General features: G+C 51.6%; 3 protein-coding genes across 3 annotated transcripts; 1 reads left to right on the top strand and 2 right to left on the bottom strand.

The window, feature by feature from the left end:
• Nucleotides 1-139: 139 nt before the first annotated feature.
• Nucleotides 140-1,022, bottom strand: LOC100898246 (uncharacterized). The gene is made up of 2 exons (XM_003738972.2): nucleotides 717-1,022; nucleotides 140-596 (listed from the first exon to the last, which is right to left on the bottom strand). The coding sequence occupies exons 1-2, from the start codon at nucleotides 921-923 to the stop codon at nucleotides 372-374; spliced, it is 432 nt and encodes a 143-aa protein (XP_003739020.1). The 5' UTR covers nucleotides 924-1,022; the 3' UTR covers nucleotides 140-371.
• On the bottom strand, nucleotides 923-23,900 carry sev (receptor protein-tyrosine kinase sevenless). Its single transcript, XM_029113182.1, has 27 exons — nucleotides 23,802-23,900; nucleotides 14,299-14,349; nucleotides 13,664-13,726; nucleotides 12,239-12,472; nucleotides 11,363-12,155; nucleotides 11,049-11,275; nucleotides 10,401-10,827; nucleotides 10,148-10,320; nucleotides 9,875-10,064; nucleotides 9,614-9,755; nucleotides 9,289-9,523; nucleotides 8,668-9,201; nucleotides 8,295-8,558; nucleotides 7,952-8,148; nucleotides 7,610-7,827; nucleotides 7,301-7,534; nucleotides 7,011-7,215; nucleotides 4,803-4,936; nucleotides 4,483-4,715; nucleotides 4,083-4,369; nucleotides 3,773-3,991; nucleotides 3,274-3,663; nucleotides 2,812-3,160; nucleotides 2,485-2,717; nucleotides 1,970-2,334; nucleotides 1,460-1,801; nucleotides 923-936 (listed from the first exon to the last, which is right to left on the bottom strand). The coding sequence occupies exons 1-27, from the start codon at nucleotides 23,898-23,900 to the stop codon at nucleotides 923-925; spliced, it is 6,852 nt and encodes a 2,283-aa protein (XP_028969015.1).
• Nucleotides 5,346-6,997, top strand: Pis (phosphatidylinositol synthase). The gene is made up of 2 exons (XM_003738971.2): nucleotides 5,346-5,929; nucleotides 6,085-6,997. The coding sequence occupies exons 1-2, from the start codon at nucleotides 5,600-5,602 to the stop codon at nucleotides 6,397-6,399; spliced, it is 645 nt and encodes a 214-aa protein (XP_003739019.1). The 5' UTR covers nucleotides 5,346-5,599; the 3' UTR covers nucleotides 6,400-6,997.
• Nucleotides 23,901-24,624: the final 724 nt, after the last annotated feature.

Below are 24,624 nucleotides of genomic sequence, written 5' to 3'. Positions count from 1 at the left end.
ATGATCGTCGCAAGGATTTTCTACTCTGATGCTCCTATCCCAGGCAGGACCCCGTTTTCATAGATTCGTTTTACGAGCACAGGCGTGCCAGAATTGATTCGGTAGAAATCATCCATCCTCTGTCCGGAAATTCATGCCGATGAGTCGTGTCCCTTTCCTCTCGGATCCGGGTGCTTTTCGAACGGTGGACCACGACGCATGGCGGTTGACGTCCGGCAACGGTGGCTCGCGAATGACTAACATGACTGACTTCCTTTTGATTGTTCCTCATTGTTTACATTGAGAATATGCGCCCCCAGCGCTCGAGTTTTTGGCGAGAGATCCCAACATCGGGTGCGGCGTATCCGCTCTCTTCTCAGCATTCTCACCCGCTAACACCACGACGCAGTGGGAATGTAGACATTTGGATGAGCGTAATGCGGCGGCGGGCGGAATTTCTGATATGTGTGGTTGTGGACAGAGTTCGGTGTCTGGTATTGGGCGATGGGGTGGTAATTCTTCGTCGAGAGAACGTCCAATGAAGGAACAGACTTCGGACGCTGAAGATTCCTCGCCACAACCATGCGAGTTTCAGGTGGACCACAGGACAGCGGGACCTGAAATCCGAATCATGGGATGTCCTCAAGTGATGTCCGCGGTCTTGATGCGGGGCTTCTAGTATATCCGATAGCATCTTTCGAAAGTATGTGAGTATGAGTAAGTCATCCTCCGCTCACCTGGTATCCGTTGATATCCGTGGGATTTTGCTCCGACGGCAGAAGAGTCAAGTATCGCTTATTGGGCTCATCGTCGACGGCCGTGGCCAAGGAGGCCCGTTGAACAGTAATATCCTTGGAGTCGTCTGAGGAGGCACCGAGAAACTCGAGGGATGCTGGCCTTTTCGTTCTCCTCAGCGTTGAAAGCTCTGCGATGAAATTTACCATTAGACCCAGATATCTAAAATAGGCGGGAGAGAGCAGTAGGGGGTGCGGAAACTTGCGAGCGAACAGCTTCCAGTTGAAGCAGCAGGTGTCGAATTTCGAGTTACGTTGCGGGAAATTCGGCTCCGATCGGATAGCTGAGCTGTGCGTCTTGGAAGAGTGCTTTCGAAATATTGTGATCGAACGAGTGCATAGAGTGCGGCGGAGCCCTTTTGCCTCACAATCGATCGATTTTCACAGCCCTCGAGTAGAGCCAACGACTTTCCCCATCACTGGAATATCGGTCATCATACACATATCTTTCGATGAGCCATCTCCTCCAACGGAATGCAGAGCTCGATGGGTCCTGTATTCGACGTGCGCCCTCAACCACTGTTTTTTTCCGTTCTCACGAGCTTAATAGCCGCTCGGACTCACAGTTTGGAAATTATTGGGGAAAAGACCGACTCGATCCGGTGATTCGAAAGATTGTGAGAAAAGTAATGCGTGCGCTGCTGGTGAGTCTTGTGCTCTCGGAGTGCGCCTCCGATCTCTAGTACCTTTCGATTCGTCCGAATTGATTGCACTCAAATCAGAACACGACGATGACTTGGATTCTTCCTCGAGAACCCGTTGAAGTTTTGCTGTCTTCTCCATCTCGTCGCTTTTGACTAAAGCGGACGTGACGACGTTGTGATCGAGCCATGCGTAACGCTGGCTATAAATCTTTCTCACGTCATCCACCTCCGTTATGGTATCCAGAGAGCGAGCTCGAGAGTAGCTCGACAATCCGGGCGGGAAAGATAGCACCGAGCTTGCGGACGACGTCACCGAAGACGGCTCGTACGCGAAGTTGTCGATTCCGATGCTCAATAGTGGAACCGAGGTGAGACGAGGAGACTCTGAGCGCACACATTAGAAATTCCCTTAATATCTATTCACGAAGCGAACCCTTCACTCCTCCCGGATCTATCCCGGAAAATATCTGCTCAGAGATCCCGTCGATGAGATTGAACGTTGAGGAATACAGCAAACTCCACGAGGTGGAGAGCTGGGAAACGTAGACTCACCGAGAGGCTTGTTTTGCTGTCCTGACGGTATAATGTAGTTCTGCTGCGTGGGAGGCATGTACACGGTCAACGAATTCGCCGCATTGACCAAGTTCTCCAGCGACGCAACGATATGATAGAACTTCGGTCGCTCCTCTGGGTTGTATCTCCAGCAGCACAACATGAGCTCGTACATCTCAGCCGGACATCCGACAGTACACGCGAGCAAGCCGCCGCCGCGAACAAAGTTCAGGACGTCGTAATTGCTCATGGCTTGGTAGGGCTGATGACCGAGGGACATCACTTCCCACATTAGGACGCCGAAGGCCCATACGTCGGAGCAGTTGGTGAAGACACCGTCCACCAGGGCTTCGGGTGCCATCCATCTGGAAATGGAAGCGTTCTTTCCAGAGACAATCCTGGGGCGGAAGGTCTCCCGGAAGGGAAGGACCGAGTCGACGGGAATTCGGGTCTGGACCTAATCACGGGTGCCGGGAAGCAATCGATTCCGCGTCGAGCCCGCATGAAAGACCTACCTGACCGGCAGAAGACCTTCGCCTTCTTTTCTGTAGTAGTCGCTCTTGTAAACATCTCTCGCCAAGCCGAAGTCGCCTATCTTCACGACTCGCCTGTCTCCGTCGGTGGAAACCAAACAGTTGCGAGCAGCCAAATCGCGATGCACGAATCTCATTTCTTCCAGGTACTTGCAGCCTTTCGCTATATCGACGCAGATGCCGATGAGGTCTTCCAGCGACAGGCTCGGTTCACCCTGTGACGGAAAGCAGGCTTGATCAACTCGGCACCACAAGTGCGTTCTATTTATCAGTAGGGAATATAAAACTGCAAAAAAAGCAGATGAGGGCCCTCACCTTGTTGCGACAATTCCTGAGAACGGAGAGTAGGTCGCCGCCGTCCATAAGCTCCATCACTATGAAGCTCATATCGTCATCGAACGAGATGCCCAGGAGTTGGAGAATGTGCGGGTGCCGGAAATTGCTCATGAGTTTGGCCTCTTTGAGGAACTCGTGCTTCTCCATTTCTCCGGCGCCTTTCCTCAGAGTTTTTACTGCGATTTTCTGCGCAGTATCTCCGTATAGCACTCCTTCAAATACTTCGCCGAACGCTCCCGATCCGAGAAATTTCGTCAAGCGGATCTGATCTCGCTGGATCATGGGTAACGACGAGAGCTCGGGGTCCGAGAGTGTGACTCCGCTGCGGGGTGGGATGAAATGCTCTTCATTTGTACTCAGACCGTAATTCGCTTTCGGAGCGATGGATCGATCTTGTTACTGTGGAAAACTCCGAAATGAAGCCGGTGAGCTCACCAGAAGTATAGCTCGTTGTGTTGATGAACGAAGTTCTGGCAAACCGGGAAGCGGTCTATCCTGACTAGGCCGATATCTGGATTCGTCGTTTTCGTCTTTGGTTGCAGCAGCTTATGAATTACAATTGCTCCCGAAACTATCAGCAGGAGAACGCAGACGAAGACGACCGTCACAATCGATTCGAAGCTTGGCTGATCCTTCGAGTAAGCGACCGGTACGTCGGGAATACGCAGCGAATCGCTCTGAGACCAAGCTGAGTGACCGGCAGAGTTGGAGGCCCTCACGCGGAATTCGTAGAGTTTCTCCAGAGATAACCCACTGCCCTGGAAATGATTGTTCGGCCCCCTGTAGAGCTCAGCCCACGCTGAGGTCGTATGATTGTCGACAGTCCTGCGGAGGAAAAGTTCAGGACCGGCTCAGAATCGACGCTCAGAAAGTCTGAAGTATGCACACGATCTTCCATCTGTTCCCATCACGCGCGCTATCAGACGCAGCTCACCTATACTGGAGTTCATAGTGCAGCGGGCCGTTCCCGTTCGGCTGTTCAGGGCTTTCCCACGACAAATTGGAGTTCACTTGGAAAGTTGGCGATCCGGGAGGACTCGGGGCTTCTTCCAAGGTGTGGAAAACGAAAGATTTCCCACTGTCCACAGGAGGCCACACGAAGTGATTCATTACCGCGCCTTCTGAGCTGAGATACGATATGTGGAGTCGGAACCTGCGGGAACGAAAATTTGGTTCAAGCTCAGTCCGGGCATCGTCGAAGACCTGAAATTTTTAACACTCGTTGTGGGGGAGTCAATACGCACCAATACTTCTGATTGGGCTGGAGATCACTGATCCTGAAAATGTGCTCGTGGTCCGGTCTGGTGTCTTGGGATGATCGGTTGTCTCTGACGTGGTCCCATTTCACCCCATCGAGAGAATACTCCAAACTGTGCCGAGATTGACCTTGTTTTCCGGATTTCCACTTCAGCTCCATCTGGCGAGATGAGACATTCACCGCCCTGAGGTCCGAGGGCGATTCGAAGGTTCTCCCCAGAACTGTACTCGGCCCGCTTCGCATTCCCGGTTTGTCGGAGTTGATCGCGATGACCTTCGAGGCAAGGATGTAGGCGTTGTCAAGGGTATTCGCATCGCTGAGCTTATGGACAGAATCGCTGATGATAGCATTCGGCGGACTCCTTCTGGAGCTTCACTTCTGCTCACCTCGAATCTGTAGGTGGTGTTCCATTTGAGGTCTTCGATTGTCCTGCTGAAGTCGGTGCCGAATCTCTTATTCGGAATCACGGTCACGTTATGGGGATGAGTAGAATTCACCTCGCTATAGCGGAGCTCGAACTGAGGGGGTCGTTTCGTGCGACTCGACTCGGTCGCCCAACGGATCCCGATGGAAGACGGAGTCAGAGGGACCGCCTTCAGATTCTTGACAGGTTCCGGCGCTGCGGATGGAAAACATTTTCGCTTGCGTTCTCGAGTTCCGTCGAACGTGCGCGAGAATCGAGCATGCAATTTCATAATTTACCCACCTCCGTCATCTGTCGAGAAAATCGATGGCGAAGACGGTCCGTGAAGGGCCTGGGTGTAGGGATCAATGTACGAGTAGGTGACGGTATAATTGGTGTTCGGTGTCAACCCCTCGATGACCGGAGTGGCAGAGTCGGTGGTGAACTGTTAGGGAATTCGAGATCATTGCGATATTGTCGATTTGGACCAAATTAATCCGAGGATATTGAGGCAGAGAGAAATTGGAATTCGATCGTGTCCGAGGAACATTGATGCCTGTCCGTAGCAATTTAATGTTTTCTCAGTGTTGAACGTGAGAAGGGTAGCTCATTGGCTATGATTCAATCGAGGAAAATCGCCAGGACTGATCTCGCAGGGCACCGCCGACGGAGTCTTCGGCAAACTTCGCGGGAGCATTTTGAATACGGTGATAGGGAGAGTCTCTCGCGGAGAGAATTCCGATGGACGGGTGGTCATGATTCATGATGGAGAGGGAGCCGGTGGGAAGGGCATCGTCGGTGGCCGTATAGCGAATAGCGAACTCGCGGAGCGTCTGCTAGCTCTGCGCTTGTCACACCCGCCGAAGCTTGTTGTCGTTGTTGGCGTCGCCAGTGTTGTTGTGCATCCGTCGAATCCTTCTCCGCAACCTAGAATTCCTCTCTACGACAACGACAGAGGCAAGCGGGCCGTCACAAAGCCGGAGTGGTCACTGTTCCGTGCCAACTCCGGGATAGGGATCGTTAGCAGCGTTCCGGGGCTATCGTGTCGCTGGTCCGGTGGAGCGCGGTGAAAATCTGTGCGCAGTTGTTACTTCTCAATCATGGCGTCGGAAAACATTTTCCTGTTCATCCCGAACATGATCGGCTACGGGAGGATAATTTTGGCGTTGCTGTCGTTCTACTTCATGCCGTTCGACTACTCAAGAGCCTTCTGGTGTTATATGCTCTCGGCATTCCTCGATGCCTGGGACGGTCATGCCGCGCGGTACTTCAATCAGAGCACCAAGTTTGGCGCTTTGCTCGATCAACTGACAGACCGCTGTGGAACGATGTGCCTCCTCGTTACCTTGAGCCACTTCTATCCCAAGTACATGTTTTGGTTCCAGCTGAGCATGGCCATCGACATCGCGTCCCATTGGCTGCACACACAGGTGGGTTGGCTCGCCGAAATTGCCGAGTCCGCGCAATGGTTTCCGTCCGCCGACTCCCACATGAATTCCATGCCTTCAGCATCAAACAAAATCTCTCGAGCCCCTCGGAAATCCACCGAAAGAAGCTGTGCTGACTCTCCTCCGATTTTTCGCAGGTATCTTTGATGAAGGGAAAGACTTCCCATAAGGATGTACAAGGCAACTGGCTGCTCCATATTTACTACACTTCAAAACCGGTTCTTTTCACGATGTGCGTAGCCAACGAGGTTTTCTACATGTCTCTCTACATGCTGCATTTTATCGAGGGAGTGAGCATCGGTCCGGTGGGATTTTGGAGGTTGTGCGTATACATCACATTCCCACTCGGTGTGTTCAAGAGTGTCTTGGCTCTCCTCCAAATGGTTGAAGCAGCGAAGGATTGCGGTAGGCTCGACGAGGAGGAGAGGGCGAAGGCTCAGCGAGCGGACTAAGTTTAGCCTCTGAGAATGGGGAGTTCGGAAGTTGCTGTGATGAACACCGCAATCAGGTCTCGTCCAGCCAGGATTACTCTAGTCATCGTTGGACCAAGGAACAGCATACGTCCCTCCGGATCCGACTGATCAAATATTTCTTCGAATCACGAGTTCCTCAACGACCTACAACTGTCTGTCTCGTCTCAGGAAAATTCATAGTCCCTTGCGAGACCCATGGGCACGGCAATATCCTTCAGTATAGAAGGAACATGGAGCTCTTACATAGCTGAGGAGAATCTTCCAAGAGGGAGTGGAATATCGCCTATCGTATTCTCCTTGTACCCTTAGCATTCCTCGGTTCTCACTATGAATGAATCTTCTAGCATGAATCTTTTAACATTCCACGCTATCTGTATATCTGCTGGGAGCGGTCGATGCATAGCTAAGGTCAAACCTGCCAAATTTTGGCATCAATCCATGGAGCTTTCTATAGATTATACAAAAACGGATTGACATCATTGATTTACTGAGGCATCGAGAGAATGATGTATGTGATAAATAAAACGAAACCCATCGTCGGCCGAAGACGAGCTCTATAATCCCAAGAAGTGAATATCTTCAAGAAATATCTCACCTTCTTTTGTTGGCAGATTTCAGCAGAAGACAAACAGCCTGTTCTTTTGTACACCAGTACGTAACGGATCGTCGGTCTCGAAATATTCGAGCAATGCTCCGCAATGTCTGGAGGGAACACCTCGACTTGTAGTGAAGCGGACTTGTCGATCACCAACGCAGGGGCTGTCGTTGGAGCTCCGATCTCCATGCATGACGAATCTGAAGAGCGCCAACACGTTCAGCTGCGTGGCAGCAGAATTAAAGCACGATGGGCTCTTCATTGGCTCATTTCGTTCGGACTCACCCGGGTATCTCTGTTGATTGAGCGCTCGTATGTTACGAACCCCGTGAGCGATTTTCGCACTCCCGATCTCGGAACTCTCCTTGAGCAGACTGAACACCTCCTCGCGGCCTTGTTGACTCCAGTAGACTCGCTGCTTGTCCACAGTTATGTAGTCTGGAGGGAGACCTTCGACGAGGCTCGCATTCGCCACGAGGGTGCATGCACAGCCGTGAAGATCGGCGCTCCAAATATTTCCTGCGGGAAGCTCTCCAGCATGAGTTTTTTATCACGTCGCAGTCAGCACTGGGATCGATATCATACGATACTCACCGGTCTCAGCGTCCGCGAAGTAAACGTAGCCCGGAGCTTTCTTCGACTTGGGGTCCAGCGCCACAACCGAAGCTTTCAGAGCCCTGGCTGAGCATTGGCAATTCGAAGCGCGACGACGCCTCGGTGGAAACAGGGGTCTCTGATTGGAGCCGTCGATCGAGGCGAGCATGATTGCAGCAGCTTCCCTCGGAGTTCTCGAAATCGTGTAGATTAATGTGCTGAAAATCGTCACTATTCTTAGTGGCTCTCCCGAATCATCCCCCACGCGAATCCCCGGATTCCATCTGTATTCCCGTTTGCCTTAAAAATTTGATCCCATTCATGACATTCCGGATGCCTCACCTGGTGAAAGGATCTGCTTCCAGCGAGTTCACGTGCTGTTTCGGCAGCTCGAGGATAGTTGTGACGCTTTTCCCGTTCCCCAGATCGAGCGCGGAAATTTTCGAGACCGATGCGTCAACGTCGTATTCCGCCCAATACAGCTTACGAGCGACCCAGTCGATTGTTAGGCATGTTCCAGTTTTCTTAGGGCTGTGGATCTGAGATTGAGGGATTTCGGAAGTCATCGATTATAATTGATTCTATTCTATATTTAATAGATTCTACTCTGGACGCGGATTCCGAACTTCTCGGGACCGATTCGACTGACACACTCGAAAGTATCTTCGTCACTATTCCAACTTACCACCGTAATATTGCTTCCATCCATGTCCGAAGCCATAATTGGGCCATTCTGTTCCAGCCAGAAAACTGTTTTATCCAAGTAGGCGATGCCGACCGGATTCTTAACCTTGTTGGAGACTAGAGTGACATTTCCATTATCCACATCGCTCACTTGTACGGAGTGACGATCTACGACGATCAGTCGCGGAACAGGCTGCTCTTCATCGCTGTTGATCGATAAAGGGGGCGACGCAGGCCCTTCTCCCGCCGAAGTGAAAGCGCTCACCTGAAATTTTTCCACCGAACATTATCCAGCATATCCCCGAGTACATGCACGAGGACGAGTACATTGCTTCATCAACCGTGTTCCCCCTCCTTCTCCGATGTCTACTCACTTTGAAGAAGTATGTGCTATTTGGAACCAAGCTCGTGATGCTGAATGATTGTCCGACCACTCTGCGATCCTTCCACACGCTGATCTCGCCCGTTCCATTATTCTGGTACCAGCAGTTCAGAACGTATCCCAGAATCTTTCCATTGGGATGCTCGGGCTCAGACCAGCGGAACTCAGCCTCGGGACTCGAGTCATTCGAGGGAGGGAAAGTGGTTCTGTGCGCAATGAAGACTTTGGGATTCTGAGGAGCTGTCGGGATGCTTTCGGGCGAGCGCACTTCTCGGCAGACGCTCTCGGTACTAGCCCAATGGGTGTAGGCTTGCAGCGAGATCGCAAGTTTTGTGTAGGGTCGCAGACTACCAGTGAAGAGGAACCGCTCATTGGTCAATATGTGTACGGGCTTGGCCAATTGCATCGAGCAACACTGAGACTGGTTCTCCTCGCAAGCACTGATTCGCAACTTGTAGAAGACGTCCACTTGCGTGGACTGTTCTTTCGGCCAGTAAATTGTGAAGTTTTGCCAAGAGCCTCGAACCTGACAGAGAAACATACCCAGTATCAGCAACAGATCACCTCGACTAGGTCGGAACCAGTGGAAGCAAGGGTAGCCAACGTCACTTACTTTGATTTCGTTCACATCGATGTTTCTCGGAATCACCATCATTTTATTATTCTGGCGGATCTGCTGAGCTACAGCCAAAGTCTCTGTGAAGTCCTCGTGCTGTCGAGTGTTTCTTCTGCTGGAGCTCTGGAAATCAAAATGAGCTGGATAGCTCCCGTTCGGCAGCGTGACCACCGGTTGCAAGCGTCCGTCGAACCAGAGGAGACGACCATCCAGATACATCGCAGGGCCTTTCCTGTGGGTGACGTGAATCCGTGAGCGTGGGCGACGATTTTCTCACATCCACCTAATCACTCTGAGATTCTATCCCGAGGAAATCACTCACAGTGAGCTGTCCAGGAGCGGGACAGCCGGTGGCAGAGGATATTTCTCTTCCATCAATCGGTCAGATCTCACATGAACGCCTTCGATGCTTCTGCTAGTCCAGTAGGCTACTCCCAGCTTCGAATCATAAGCAACCCCTTGCACTAAAAGAATTTCGAACCTCACAACCAGGTCGAGCGGGGAATGGATCGTCGCCTGAGCCAATTGAAGTAGGACATAAACTACATAGAATACTAGTCATCATCGTTTTTTCCCCGCTCACCGAGTCGACCGCTGTTTACGTGATTCTGATAGATGACCCTCAGCGACTCGCCGCTGAGTTTCGAGGTGTAAACGCCGTACTGATCGGCCCAGACCAAAAATCCGCGGGCGCTATCCACCGCAATGGAATGTGGTACGAAGTTTTGCACGACCCTCTCGATATGAGAACCGTCGAAATTGCATCTGAAGATCTGAGGGCGGAAGACGAGTCGTCTTGAGACAGAATGCCGAGTCGAGCCTCGAATCTCCAGATTCGTTTGATCGAGGAACTCACCGCTCTCTTATCGAGTGATCCCCAATAGATTTTCTGCGCGTAGCGTTCGATGGCCATGCAAGTGACGCCCGTCACGCTGGGAATTTCAGAGCTCGATCCCTGGTTGAAGTCCACACGGATCAAACTGGACCGGTTGCGTCCCAGGAATAGAGTGTTCTCGTACCACGCGATCGCTGTCGTTGTGGTTTTTCTAGAGGTTAGCCAGCTTTCAGCGAGAAGTCTACGTGATATCTCTGATTCCTCGTCATCTTACCGTTCACATCGCTATCCTGGACGAGTCGCGGACTGACCAACTGTGAGACATGGTCTCCCATGACGTCAGATGCGACAACAGTGCGTTCGCTCCCCGTAAGACTCCAAGCAAGTTGAAGAGGACTCTCTGAGAAAGTCCTTCCGACGAAAGGGGCGGATTCGGGACCGGGAGCGCCCAGATGATTGTACGCTCGGACCTTGATGCTGTACAGAGTATTGCTTTTGAGGGCTTTGATTGTCGCTTGCCGGTTCTTGAAGTTTCCCTCGGGTTCGAACTGTTTACCCGAGAGTAGCTCGGTTACGTCCACGGCGTAGAGGAATTTCTGGAAAACACCTCGACCTTGCCATTTGAACGGATGTGGAGCATCCCAAAGTACTCTGACAGAGTCCACAGAAAATAGAGCTCGGACGTTCTCCACCGGTGTCGCCTGTCAAAGGTTGAAATCATTTAATTCGGGATCGAGTTCAACGATGCTCCGGGTCATACTATAAATTTACGCTCTATGATCCCGAGGGGGTAGAATTTGGAGACGATCGATTGGAAGATTAGAGTCTCGGTAAACATGCGTGTCTCGTCCTCAGTTTGTTCTGGGATCGGGAATAGGGAAAGCTATTGTATCATGTGGAGGGTTAGTTTTGATTGACTCACCGGTGAGGGGACAGGCTGGGCGCTTCTGTGGTCGACGACAGCGAGCCGGAAAACGGTATGATTATTGCAACGGCTGTAAGTAGCATATGTTCTGTCGTTGGCAGCTCTCGTCTCCTCGTAGAAGCCATCGGACGTTGCTAGGTGGAAATGATCGTTGGCATAAACCATATCCGAGGCATTGCCGTAGAAACTCCATTGATTGCGCACGTTTTCAATGTTCTTTCCGGCTGTAATTTGGATACGCCTCAGTTTCAGGGTACCGGGACGAGTGCGAGCGACAGTCAGAATCCTGTGCGGACTAAACCAATACTCACAGTCAATGTCCATCGAATAGATACTTTCGGTGCCGATGTCGAGAGCGTATAGGCGGAACCGCACGAAGTCGATTTCAAACGAACGAATATTTTTCGCGCGGTGAACCTCCTCAGCTTTCCGCCAGTGGAGTGCATTATCTTCTTCGGCGAGTATGAGATCCGCCCTGTACACCACGTTCTCTGCCGTTACGGGATCGTCATTCATCCAGAACAGAAAGCCGTTGTAAGGATCGACGATCACTTTCGTCGGGGACGACATTTTGTCGAAACCATGAACCACAGAAGTGCATCGGAAGTCCCTTTCGATGTTACACGACCTGATCTGCCAGGACATCTCTTCGAACAGGAACAAACGTTTATTCAGCCAGTCGTACGAAAGCAGCGAGGGCCTGCCGGCGTCGATCGGGAGAACTTTCGGGATCAGGCTCAAATCCGTCCTATCCATGTCGACGACGTAGACTCGCTTGCCATCCGAGATGTAGAGTATCCTCGACTGGAGATTGCTGGCGATTCCGGTGATGACTGAATCGTCATCGGGGAGGGTGAAGACCACATCACCCCAACCCGAGGCTTTCCCGAGCACGAACTTGTATAAATGTCTCCCGCTAGCGGCGAAGGCTTGACCCTCGTCTACGTTCAACTCGGGCTCGGCTGTCTTGACCTCGCAGAACGCCATTTCACTTTTGCCATGCCTGTTCGAGGCTTGCACTTGCACGCGGTATTTCCTGCTCGGTTCGAGAGCTCGGAACACATATCCTACGATTTGATCGTCTGAAGAATTTGTCGTCAATTCCTGGAGGAACAAAACACGCTGAATCCACCTGAGGCGATCCGAAATCGGACCCGCGTGCTTATCAGAGACAATGTCGAACTTACATGAACTAGAGGTGGATTTCCTTGGTCGTCTCGAGTTTCGAGCAAATAAGAAATCTGTGCGCTGGCAGGATATGCGGGGGGTCTCCAGGAAACTGCCACTTGATTGTGCGTGGTGAGAGCGCACGTAACTTTTTGAGGTGCGCCCTGCGGCGGTCCAAACTCCGAAGTTTTCACCGTCGATGCGACAGTGAATAACGACTCGAACTGGGTGGATACGGTCCACGCAAGTCGAAACTGCGATTTGTTCAGCAATTGTGAGCGAAATCATCCCGAGTGGATTCACCGAAATCTCCAGTCTCCCGGGTGAATCAAATGAAACTGCGGACGCCTCTAGTCGAATGAGGATTTTCGGATCACCCACCTGATATTCTGAGTAAGGCTTGAAGCCAGACAGCTCAAACGATTCGCTTCTCGATGTCAAGTTGAACTCTTGACCAGCGTTGTAGTATTCCCAGTCTTTTGTGGACACCTTGTACTGTACTCGGAACATCACTGTCGGTAGATCCCTCACATCCACACGGAAAACGACGTTGCCCGGTTTGCGCGCCCGCCGCCATTCCACTCGAGGGTGTTTTGAAGGGTCGCCGGCAAGATTGCGCAAATAAGAGTCCAGACCTTTCTGGCAGCCTTGGACACACTGAGGTACGCCCGTTGGACTCGACGATTCCTGCAAGTGCAGCCAACAGAAAATCAATGCCGTGAGCAGCATGGATGTATAAACGCGAGGTCAGAGCGTGCCGTTCGCTTCATTTAGAAAGAATTTCAACGGCGGCGATGATACTCTAACGTCGTCGAGCGTTGACCGGTCACTGCAAGTTGGCTAGATTTCGTTTCTTCGATCGGTTTACGAGAAGCCCGATAAAAAAACGACTAGACTGCAAGCAAGCTGCTGACTCAGGACGCGCCACAGAAGCCTTTTGACGCTCTCGTGATCTTCTGCAGCCGTGGAGCACGTAAGGCTGTTCTCCGCTTGTGAGCGATAGATTCTCGGTTGATTCCTCTTTCTCAAAAAAAATATTTTGGAAAAAGTCATATCGAGCCGATCACCGTTGCCTGGCTCATTTCTCTATCGCTTGCGAACCAGCCGCTTCGAACAAGGTCCATGGCGCTATGCTGAATTACGGAGCTCGGGAGATCCATTCGGGAGATATGAACTTCTCGAATGAGACTGTTTGTCCCCCTCGAAGCAGACGGGAATATTCAGGGAACCCGGAAATTATTCCCCTGAGCGAGCGCGACTTATAAGTGAGCCGCGACACAGACGGAACAGCGTGTTAGCGGAGCGCTACCGAAACCAGACGCTAGAAAAAGGTCAACCTCGTCCGGGGAGCATCGAAGACGGGGAAGACGGGATATGAGAAAAGCCGTCTCATTCCCACGACGACCATTCATTTCGATGGAATTCACTCCCATCGGTCAACTCACCGCGCAGACTGCTGCGCAGTCGCTGCCCAGAGCTTTCCGCCAAGATTGGCATCCTTCTGTGCACTGAAAGCAGAGTAATATTCGTGAGATGAAATTTCGTGGAAAGAAGCGGAATCACAACTATCCGACGAGCCCTCGATCTAGCGCTCAGACCAAGATACGGGAATGCTGCCACTGCATCATCATTCAACATTGGAGTCACCCCGAGGATCTCGATTCAGAGATGGAGCCTTGTGGGCGCCCTTATGAGCGGGGAAACAAAACGCCCGCTATCTAAATTGCTATCATTAGAATTAAATGGGTGAGACAGCTCGAAATAAATTGAGAGGGCGTCAATTTGTGATCGCGGCGTTCCCGTCAAACGGCTCTGGTCAGAAACAAGAGTTTGCTGCTCTTCTCGGACGTTCCGCGAGTGACGGTACTTAAGGAGAAGCCACAGATCTCTAAACGGACAAAGCGCCACGGTCACGGTGGTGACAAAGTATTCGTGTAAACACCGAGACCGCGGGCGCTGATGAAGGGAACGCACAAGTAATCGTCGGGAGCGGTGCCGTGTTTGGATTTTAGCTAGAAAAATTGGGGGTCTAGATCTCGTTTACGCGAGAGGAATCGTGGCGAAAGAAAAAACTACTCACACTGCTTTGACATTCCTTGTCGCAGACTTCGTTGAGCTCCTCGTTGTTGGCCTAGAATTGATCATTCATCATTAATTTCACGATTATCATTATTCTGACATGATGTTGGAAATCGTTCTCCCTAACCCACGAGTGTTATGACGAGGGAGGCTTGTAGACAAGCTCGGTGGAGCGGAGACATCTAGTTTGTAACGTTCGAGGAGGCGCCTCATGCTCATCGCGCTCTCTACGGAGTTGGCTATAATGAATCAACCGGATCTCCAGCCTTGTCGTTCTCTGATATCTATCCGCAAACTCCAACAATTTGGTGAACACAGCGTTAATGAGCCTAGGAAAGAGTCGACCGAGAATAATTATTTTCTTTCAGCCCCCTAATTTCGAGACGCGGGACTGCGCATCTATCCCAATTAATCAACCTTTGATTCGTGAGCGGCAAGAATCAATCAACCTGCGGCTCGGTCGATGATTTCATGGACAATGGGAATCAGGAAACGGAAGTTTCAATCCATCTTACTGAGTGTCATCGTCGAAACTCTGATCCAAATGATTCGAGCAGCTTGCTGTCTTCAAGCTGTTTATTCTCGGAACACTCATGGATTCTTATTCGCGCCAGTTTTTTCGCACATTAAGACTTCCGTTCAGGTCGCACCCTCTTCGCCATTCACCAAGCTCGGAGAGGATGCACAAAAAAGACTATCAGACACACAAGCTATCACGACTGACTGAGCCATTCGGAGGTCATGAACACGTCGATCGTATTCGGGGCGTCGAAAGCCTATTTTGGCTCTTTAAAGCCGGGAGAAGAAATACCCAATTCATGTGCTTCCCGTGGAATCTCTCGAGTGTTTCATGAGTATATCTTTTTATTTTTCCCAGAACACCAGCTCATGAAACCGCGGACCCGGTGGGGTTAACCTGAGCGCGACGTTCCAACGGAGCGCGATGGACAGAAGTCTTCCTATCGATTCTGTTGTTTCTCGCTCCATATCGCGAATCGTTTCCGTATAGTGAATGGAAGAAAGTGGACGAAAAATCAACTTGCGCATTGTGAAAAGCGATGGTTTTCGTGCGTAAAAATTAATCCTTCGCATCTAAGTTCTCGTTCCTGCAGCGGAGCATTGCGCTGACCTGTTTCTACTGTTCCGTCGGATATAATCGAAATTTGACGGATCTTTTTTCTCTTTGCTCAAGCTTATAACACCTTTCCGAGCCGCGTCGTAGAATTTTCCAGTTTTTGCGCGAACCGAGGAAAGGCGGCTCGACGAAGAACGGTGACTCTTATTCTCTGCTGAGTAGAAGGTACCCTCCAGTAGATCGCTGATCCTGCCTCAGGGAATCCAGGCGGTTCAATCATTCGGTCTCTCTGGAGCGCCAGGGATCCTCCATCTGGCTTCACATATGCTTTCGTTCTAGGCTTTCTTCTGGCTCGCCTGGCTATTCTCTGTGACTCCCCCACAGCTGGTCCTGTCTCTTGGACTGTCTTTCAGACATGGGCAGCAGATGAAGCAGACCGGAGTACTTATACCAGGAGTTTTTCTTCAGAGCGAGATCGCGCACCAATAAACACCCATTACCCAGGTTGCCAGCCGTGCTTTGGGTTCGCGTGGCTCCATGTGTGGTGCATGCACGTTTCCGAGGTCTTCACGAACGGCTCATTGATCTTAGAGGATCGCTCATCGAGCGCGACAACTTTTTCGGGACCACCCGTCGCCAAGACACCCACAACACGGGACATACTCGCGATTCGACATGAATGAGCTCGGTGCTCGGCTGGCGTCTCGATCACAGTGGTCTTGATTCTGGATCCGATCTTTTATGCACCCATTTGAAGAGGTTTTCCGGAGGATATCGGAGAAATCCCTCATCCCGAAAGGGGAAAACCCGGCGCCCCGCAAGATCGCTGCTCGGAATGCTCATCGCGGACTCGGTTGATTGTCCCACTTCATGAATGAACAAGGTGAGCGGGTGACGGAGCGAGCCAACGAGCAAGCATTAAGCCCAGACTGACAGCCCCACTTGTTGCTATGAGCGCCATCTGCTCGCACGAAAGCTGGATCTATGGTGCCGGCTTCAAGTCTACGGCCATGGAGCTTCATTGAGCTACAACGGCCCGGACGGACGATCGGTCGGTTGGATTGCCGGTCGCTTGGTCGGTCAGTCAGTCCCTCCATGCGCCGCAAAATTTACCGGATGCGAGAAGTCTAGGCTTCGGACCAGAAATCCAATTCACAATAGACACCCAAGCAGTGCCGTCGTTGACGAATTCATATTCAAGCGAACAGCGTCCGACGCCACTTCCAACTGGGGAATTTTTTGAATTAGAAATCGCACCGAGGAAGCGCCGAATGAACGTCAGCGATTCGCGGTGGATGGCTGGAACTATTATTGGAAAGAATACTGATCCGCCGGACGGCATATTCCGATTTCAAATTCCGCTCAACTCTCGCACGCTCCCTGGTCATCGATAGCAGCCGGGAATTCACGCTCCCAACCCGGCACGACGTAAGTTACACGAGTCGTATGCTTCGTTCATCCGTAGCTCGGGAAGAGCGAGCGAGAAGCTCAAGCTAAACCTACATACATCAGTCTGTTGAACGCTTGAGATCCTGACCTACCGGTAAACTTCAGGCCATCTGCGCCCCTTCCGGGCCGTTTCAGCTTCTCACCCACTCATATTTCTTCAGAGACGAAGCGACCAACCATCAACTACTTCTGCCGCTACTCACTCTCACCCCGGTCCGGTTGTAGCTACGAACGGGACTGTCTCCGATGGTATCTTCTTTTCTCTCAGTTTTCCTGTGTGTTTTCCTATGGGGCTCAACTTTTTCGTTTCCCCTCCCTCCCTCCCTCCCGGAATGGAGAATGGACGGCTACCTACGATCTCCGGAGCGAAATAAGGGAGAGACCCCTACGGACGCAGCTTAGGAAAACTAAGCATTAATCTCAGAACAACAGAATCGGTCGGTCATGCCATTATCGGTTGGGTCATGTAGCTGTGCACTCTATTAGTACTGTATCCCCCTCTAACCGACTGAGCTATAGGAAGGTAATTTTTTGCCGTACTCGAGCCGCCCTTCATCGAGGCCCGGCATCGGCTCTCAAGCGTCCGGACTTCGTGGAGACTGTAGGGAGTCTCGAGATTGCCTGAAGGGTTACAGTTGGCCGTGATGTCAGATTTCCGCGCGGCTCCACTCCAATAGAGGCTCCGAACATTGGGTCTCTGATTCACGGAAACCGCAGATCGGCAGAAAATGACAAAACATTGTCCAAAGCCAAAAAAAGTTCGACCGCCAGACCGCGATCTCACGGGAGATCTTCATCGAGCGTTCTGCGGTGGAGCTTCGAATTGCTGAGCTACGGCGTCATCCGATTCCAGTCCCAACGATTTTTTTCACGTGTCAACGAATCGTTCCGATCAACTTGCTACCTAATGGCATCGACTATTCCTTCAATTGACAAAACCTCCCAGCGACTACGTCCGCTCGATTTTGTCCTTAACTGCCGAATTGATTCTCCGTCGGAACCTCAGATCCGTTAGACCGACAGAGTGTTCGATGTGTTCGGTTCATTAGTTAGCGGAACGTCTGTCGACAACGGATCTCCGCGTATAAAGACTAACTGAGCGAGTGGGTTTTGCTTCCTAGCCGGCATACGCTCGAGCGTCGGTCGGTCCTTCTGCTGCTCATCCGCCGGCTCAGCGGCGAGAATCAGTCTCTATTAACAGTAATTAGAGCAACAGCCGCGATCGGCTCGCAGACAAGAGCGGCTGAAGCAGCGGAATGGCCGGATATTGTTTTCCGACAGAGCAGAGGAACGAATTGAGAGGGAGTGAGCCGAGGAAGAAGCAGAGCGAGAAATTCAATGGTCGGAGAGACTAAAAATGTGACGTCCTCCGCAAAAAAACTAACTCAGTTTCCGTCTTCCTCTCGCTCGACGCGGGAGGCCCACTTCGGGGAAGTGGCCAAAGTTAACATCCGAGAAAAAACTATCGAGGTCGGTGAGTTGGTCAGTAGTAGATCGCAAGTAGATTCGGATGAGTTCGACTCAGCTCAAGATCTCCTTTTCCCCGTCGTTTGATAGAAGCTTCTACCGTGCTCGTCATAACACCTTGGAGGGCTCGAGGAGGGATCCCATTCGGCCTCAAGCGATCGCCCTTGGAGAATGCAGGCATATTTTCCTCTGAGCGACGTCGGACCCAATCAGCTCGACGCAAAGACCCCCGCCGGAGTTCAGACTCTGATCGCATGACTTCCATTTCTACGTGGTTGGGGCTTGCGATGACAGAGCTTGCTTCAATCGGACAGGTGAGCAAGAGCGACGACGGTTTTCTGCTTAAGGGAGACGCTTCGGTAGATGACAATTCACGACTACGCGACGCATTCTACGGAAAGGCGTTCGTCTCCTAATCGAGCCACATGCTCTCGCATTCGGCTGCGCCGCGAGCCGGAGCCACGGCCGAGACCTCGCCTTCATCGTAATCTTAGTCCACCTTGGAGCGAAAATCCCGGTGAGCGGCTTCCAACGGAAGTCAACGGTCAGCAGCGCCAAGGACACATTGCGCTCCTGGAGAGTTTTCAGAAACAAAAAATCAGCCATCGGATGCCGGTGTTCGATCAGCATACGAAGATGACGCACGCATTCACGCTCAAGGGACAGTGAAGGAGGCTCAAGCGTGGTAGGTGGGCCTCGCAGCGCGAAGCGCCCGCGCAGCGCTATATCGACCAGGGTTTCCTCCGCGCCGTCGTTGATTGAGGCGGTTCGTTTTATGACATGTCAACGAACAAACGGATTCACGGAGAGTTGCTTTCGAATATTTCAGCCACCGGAAGATCACCGATCGCTTCGGCCGACGGCTTTTCGCCTCGTTCATGTGAGCAATAAAGATCCATTTCGTCGTTATGGAATGTCTTCGTTTTATCAATCGCATCTATCCGTAGCTGTCACTCGATGCGTCAATCGAATCGTCAGGTGCACGAAAGTAGACCTGGGTCCGGCGAGCACGAAGAACACTGGCCGAATATACCTCGGAGCGGGCTGAGGCAGGGCGCCTCCCGTGAGGAAAATAGTCGGTGCTTTTGATGAGCGCTGAAATATTTGTTTGACAAATTTCGAGCGGCGACACCTCCACCCCGAATATAAATAGTCGTCATGAAGACCTCACAGACAGATAGACCGAGGCTTCAAGCGCACTAGGATGGGCATTTTCAGTCCCCATGAGGACCGTCCTTAAATATCCCTCATTCACAATCACTTCTCATAAGTCCGTCATAGTATGAAAAACACTGCTCCGGGTTTTTCCTAATCGATTCTTTCTGCCAGATGAGTCTCAATCTTTCTGTCTGATGCGAGGTCTGAATCGGTCTGATTGACTGCCGTTTGTATCGACCCGAATGCGAAGGATCGGACTCAACGAGAAATCGAAACTAAAATCTATTCGAGGAGTCAAGAAACCTCATTACACCAAATATTCCACATCGCGGCCGCACGCTCGCGGTCTACTCAAAGGAGATTCAGAGGATACGTTTCGAAAGGCATTTTCCCATGGACATGTGAAAAACGTTGCGGTAAAAAACGTTTGCTCAGCACGTTTTTACTCTACAGCTGACTGGTGGTTGTTTGAGCCCGGCGTTAACCTGAAGTTCCGTCTCGCCGGGCTCAAGCGATAATTAGGACTTTTTACCCGCTTGATTCGTTCGCTTCCGTAAGGATCGCCTAATCCACGGGCAGTCCGTGGACAGCGAGCGTCACTTGGGAAAGTCACCCGGCGGAGAATAGTTTCCAACAGTTGACAGTTGCTTGGTGACTGTCATGCATCAGAACTGAGAAAATCAGAAGTCCCCGAGTACGGAATGTATTCGACGTTGTTCGACCAATCAGAAGCCTTATTCCGACTTTTGAGCCAACAGAATCGGAATGATTTCAACGACGTCGGTCGGATCAGAGTTTACCGTACAGAGCAGGATAGTCGTGGAGAGAAACGTCGCGACTCGCGACGCCCATCCAGACAATCTACGCTTCCACCGTGAGAGCGATAGCTTTCCGCAGATGATCAACCGCATGATCAGGTTTACAGAGCTCATTGCCGCTTCCGAGGAAGCTGTGTACGACGACGACGATCTCGAACTCTGAACCCAGAGCTGCCTGTCCATCCATCCGTCTGTAAGTCTGCCTGACTGCTTGTATTTTTCTCGGAGAGCTCGCTCGCTCTCGCTCAGCGGAAGCAGGTGCCAGAAGTCTACAAGAACCAGAGCCGGTCACAGAGCAGCGGAGAGCGGAAGACTATTCATTCCCATAGAAAACTCAATGCAAGAAGTTCAGAGTGTTGTCTGAGAATGGCATAAGGCGGACGGGATTCAAACTCGTCCTCCGGTCGGTCAGCCAGCCAGCTTGCCAGCCAGAAGGCCGAAGAGCAAATTAAGAGATCGTAGCGTGGAGTCGAAAAATACTTTCTTCGAGAAGAGACGAAATCGATGCGAGCATTCAACCTGTACTCGTCATCAACATGAACCGTTAGCGATGCAATGTGGAGTTGGTGCTGAGCTCCAACTCTCCTACACACACACACACCTAGTCAGTGCATCGGTGTTCCCACGGCTTTGCCCCCGTAGAACATCATTTCTGCGCAACGAAGCGTAGTCGGCCTAGTCGCTCGTAGCGCTGAGCGAGCCATGGGCCAGGACTACAAAGCCACCTGTGGGCGTTGTGGGAACACGGCCAGGTGGACCTCCAACGGAACTGTACGCTACGTTGAACGTCCGTACTGGATCGGAGCGGTGACGCACAGACTTCAAATCACGGGATGGGGTCCTGTTAACTTTGAATGAAAACGACAGCCAAAACGAACACGAAACAACTTTCACGTCGCTCGAAATTTTTCCGATCCTTCTGGAGATTTGGGACTTTCGCTGCCGAGAACCCTAGAGAACAGAAATTTCCTCCATCGATTCAACTTCGTTGGGTGACTCCGTTGAATTGGACTGCAGACGAGTATTTCCGCATCGATTTCGATTCAACGGAGCACCTCTCAGAAAGTGGCCAAACTTCAATAATTTCGGAGGAGACACCTCATGCTTGTCGCCGTGCCGTAAGGCAGCAGCCGACGGAAAAGCGTGGGCCGTGGATGTCATTTGATCCATCGGATATCCTCCGAATTACTCAGCACTTCCCGGCGTTCGCCGGCTCTCGCTCGATGCTGTGGGGGAGCTTCACCGGAACGTCGTTGACAAAAGACTCCTTCAAGCGAATCGCGGGGACGCCGAGTGAGCGAGCTAGTGAAGAGTCGTTACCACAATGCGATGTCGCTCGCCGTCGATTCGTTTAGCCGCCGAAATTCAGCCGGAAAAATCAACAAGGAAACTAACAATGGAAAATGCAGCATGACACCCTCTTGGCGACGATCGGATAGGTCAAACGCTCACCACAGGGCCCGACGAATCAAGGGGCGCCAGATGGGAACAGATCATCGCCGTGGATCGGAGAATCTCATTTCGGTATCGAAACAATAAATTTGTGAATGAGAGCGCTAAAATCAGCGCCCGACACCCTCCCAACGATACGTCGAGAGAGGAATGAATGCCGAGGAGCTTCAAACCTTCAGGCAGATCTATCGAGAGGAGCTGTCTCTCCGTTGTGTTATGCTAAAGGTAAACTCAATCCTTGACGTCATCCGCACTTTACGTCGTGCTCTCAAAAGTGCCCGCGGCTCCGAATCCCTCCAGAAGATGTATTGTATTGCACCACACGGAATTATGCCGGTGGAGACACAGAGCGACTGCATCGGCGCGTCGCACGCGGTAGTGAAGATTGACTCTCCATTCTCTAAAAGCTCTCCGATAAACATTGACTGTCGCCGATCCTGCCAATACCGATTCGGAATCCCGACGGTTCCTCGCTGGTCAATCACTTCAAAACAATGACGCTAACGACAGCAATAATTGGAATCTACGGATCGTTCGTGACTGTCACTGAATTCGAGCCAAGTCAGAATCCGTGTATCGCCCTCGACATTTTCATTTATGAAGCCTAAATAATTTGAGCAGCGAGCTTTATAAGAAAGAGAGGACGGTGTACCCAGGAAAATCACCGATATCGTATCACCAATCCTCCACAGGAAGGGTCATCACGCTCCCAGCGAAACACGACAAATGAGTCGCGATGACTAGGGACAAGGAATGCACAAGATCCGAAATCTCTTCAATCGAGGCAAAAGAGCGCAAAAAGGTGAGGAAGGCGGAAAAGAACAGCAGCCCGGAGCGATTCGGTTTCACCCGACGTTTTCGCCGGGCCGCTGTTTGCTTTATCAGGCAGGGGTCGTCTTCTTCTCGGGATCGACGATTCTTCCAGTTTAGTGGAAAATCGATTCGAGCATCACTTCACGAGACGTATACATGCCCATCGTTGCGTCAGCAATCATTGTCCTACAGTAACGTGAACCTTCATTCAGGCAGAAGGCCATACCCAGCTCCAACACCTCACTCGATCCGGTATGGAGCCCAAATCAGAACTCTTTGCTATGACTTTGAGATCGATACTTTGTCCAGTGGATTGGGAGGACACGACTTGCGCAATAAGGACCCTCCGAAATCGAAGTATGTCCGGAAGCACGGGCATCGAAGCGAATAATCACAGTGTCGCGAAGATCAGGGATTGAGGATTTCTCAGCCGTCATCGATCCGTCGACTGATAAGTAGATAGATGGGGAAATGGAGCCTCGATTTCGAAGCTCGAAGCATTTTCAACATGACCATTCGTTGAAGAAATAAATATGTCCCAATAACCACCATGTGACGATAGACGGTGATCGATGAATAATCATCCGATCTTCCCAGCTTCAACTTCCATACTTTTCCCCGGAAATCGAATGCTTCTCAAGGAAGTGTACCGATTCAATCGTCCAGAAAACTCGTTTCTCCGCAGCGGGCTGCGGTCTTGCGGTTTGTCTCGAAGCGATGACGTCGATGCACCGCTCTCTGTATTGGATCCGCAGTCTCCAGACAATCGAGTCCGTCCACCGAGCGTCGATGCTCGAGGAAGCAACACTCTAATCGAGGACATAATGTAATGGCAAATCCTCATTACCGGAAAGCCTCAAAAAAATTCACATCGCGGGATTAGAGACCGACCGGAACGGCATGGAATCGCGGCGGTGAAAGAGAAGAAACGGCAGGGAACCAAATCGAGGAAATAAGTCCTGAACCGTCATCTCTCCAGAATCCAGTGTGGGATTCTCCCAGGAATTCCATACTCGTCTGCCCATGCGTTCGGAAAGCCGAAGGGAGGCACACTTCGAGATTACTGCGAAAATCGAAGTGATGTCAAGTCTTTCCTGATGGTACTTCGACCGGTAACTGCGCCGGCCGTCCGGACTTTCCACCAGAGACAGGGTCTGGGACGTTCGAGAGACCATTCCGCGCAGGCATGAGCCGGATTTCGATTTACCCCCAGCCTTAGTCCGGGATTCTCTGGCTACACTCTTCGACGTCAAACCTAAGAAAACAACTCACCTGCTGGCAGCTCTGTACACATTTATTAAAATTCGCGCTATCCTGTCCGCGGGCCACTGCCACTGCCAGGACCACTAGGCACAGCGATTTTCCTCGCATTCTTCTCCTGGCTCCTGCCTGATTGAGCTTAAGGCTAGTTCACTAATCTCCGCATGATGGTTATTCCCGTACGCTGTAATTGTATCCGCTTGTCGAAGCAACCAACTGCTCGTCCGTCGTCTAGGCTGTCGTTCGATACGTTCACCGGTGGCTCGCTCGCTCGCACAAAGCACTAGAGAAGATAACCGCGGGCTCCTGTTCAGCGCTCGGGCTCAACTGGTCATGAGTACTCGCACCGAACTGCAAGTTCCCCAGGCTGCCGCTCGAAGGCGCCACTCGTCACCGCTCCAGTCAGTCTTTCACTGAGCCAGACGGCCAGTAGTCATTCAGTTAGGGACTTGGTCGGTGGATCCCTCCGCAGACGCTCAGACAGACACTTGTCGATGGAAAGCTCACACCCGATCGGGGCGGGGCTTCGCATGCGAGGGGTGACAACCGACATGTGCTGCTGCTACTACGCTAACCGCGGATTCATTCAGCCTTTCTTCATTCAAGTTCACGATCATAGCCACGGGTAGAACTGCACGGGGCACGTGCCGCCGGCGGTCACGGATCGATCATCGGAGCGTCGAGAATTATGGGAAAATTCGAAAGTATACCGGTTTGTGAAAAGTTCAAGTTCCCGCCGACGAATCCTTGCGAGTCTTCTCAGCCCTTCCCTCTATCCCGCCGAAGGCCTCGATCCGACCTGACGCTTCCGGACGTAGCACGGAGATCATATCAA

This window comes from Galendromus occidentalis, unplaced genomic scaffold (assembly GCF_000255335.2).
Source record: "Galendromus occidentalis unplaced genomic scaffold, Mocc_1.1 scf7180000076381, whole genome shotgun sequence".
NCBI classification, from domain to species: Eukaryota; Metazoa; Arthropoda; class Arachnida; order Mesostigmata; family Phytoseiidae; genus Galendromus; species Galendromus occidentalis.
Note: the sequence above shows the minus strand (reverse complement) of the source record. Positions and strands in the feature narration are given on the sequence as shown.

Bases quoted from the DNA above. Each gene is read 5' to 3' on its own strand.
- LOC100898246 (XM_003738972.2), bottom strand. From the start codon at position 923: ATGGTAAATTTCATCGCAGAGCTTTCAACGCTGAGGAGAACGAAAAGG. The intron at 597-716 runs GTGAGCGGAGGA...TTCGGATTTCAG, and splicing joins CGGATATCAACGGATACCAG to GTCCCGCTGTCCTGTGGTCC.
- Pis (XM_003738971.2), top strand. From the start codon at position 5,600: ATGGCGTCGGAAAACATTTTCCTGTTCATCCCGAACATGATCGGCTAC. The intron at 5,930-6,084 runs GTGGGTTGGCTC...GATTTTTCGCAG, and splicing joins CCCATTGGCTGCACACACAG to GTATCTTTGATGAAGGGAAA.
- sev (XM_029113182.1), bottom strand. From the start codon at position 23,900: ATGCGAGGAAAATCGCTGTGCCTAGTGGTCCTGGCAGTGGCAGTGGCC. The intron at 14,350-23,801 runs GTGAGTTGTTTT...GATCAATTCTAG, and splicing joins GTGTACAGAGCTGCCAGCAG to GCCAACAACGAGGAGCTCAA. The intron at 13,727-14,298 runs GTGAGTAGTTTT...CTCTGCTTTCAG, and splicing joins ACAAGGAATGTCAAAGCAGT to TGCACAGAAGGATGCCAATC.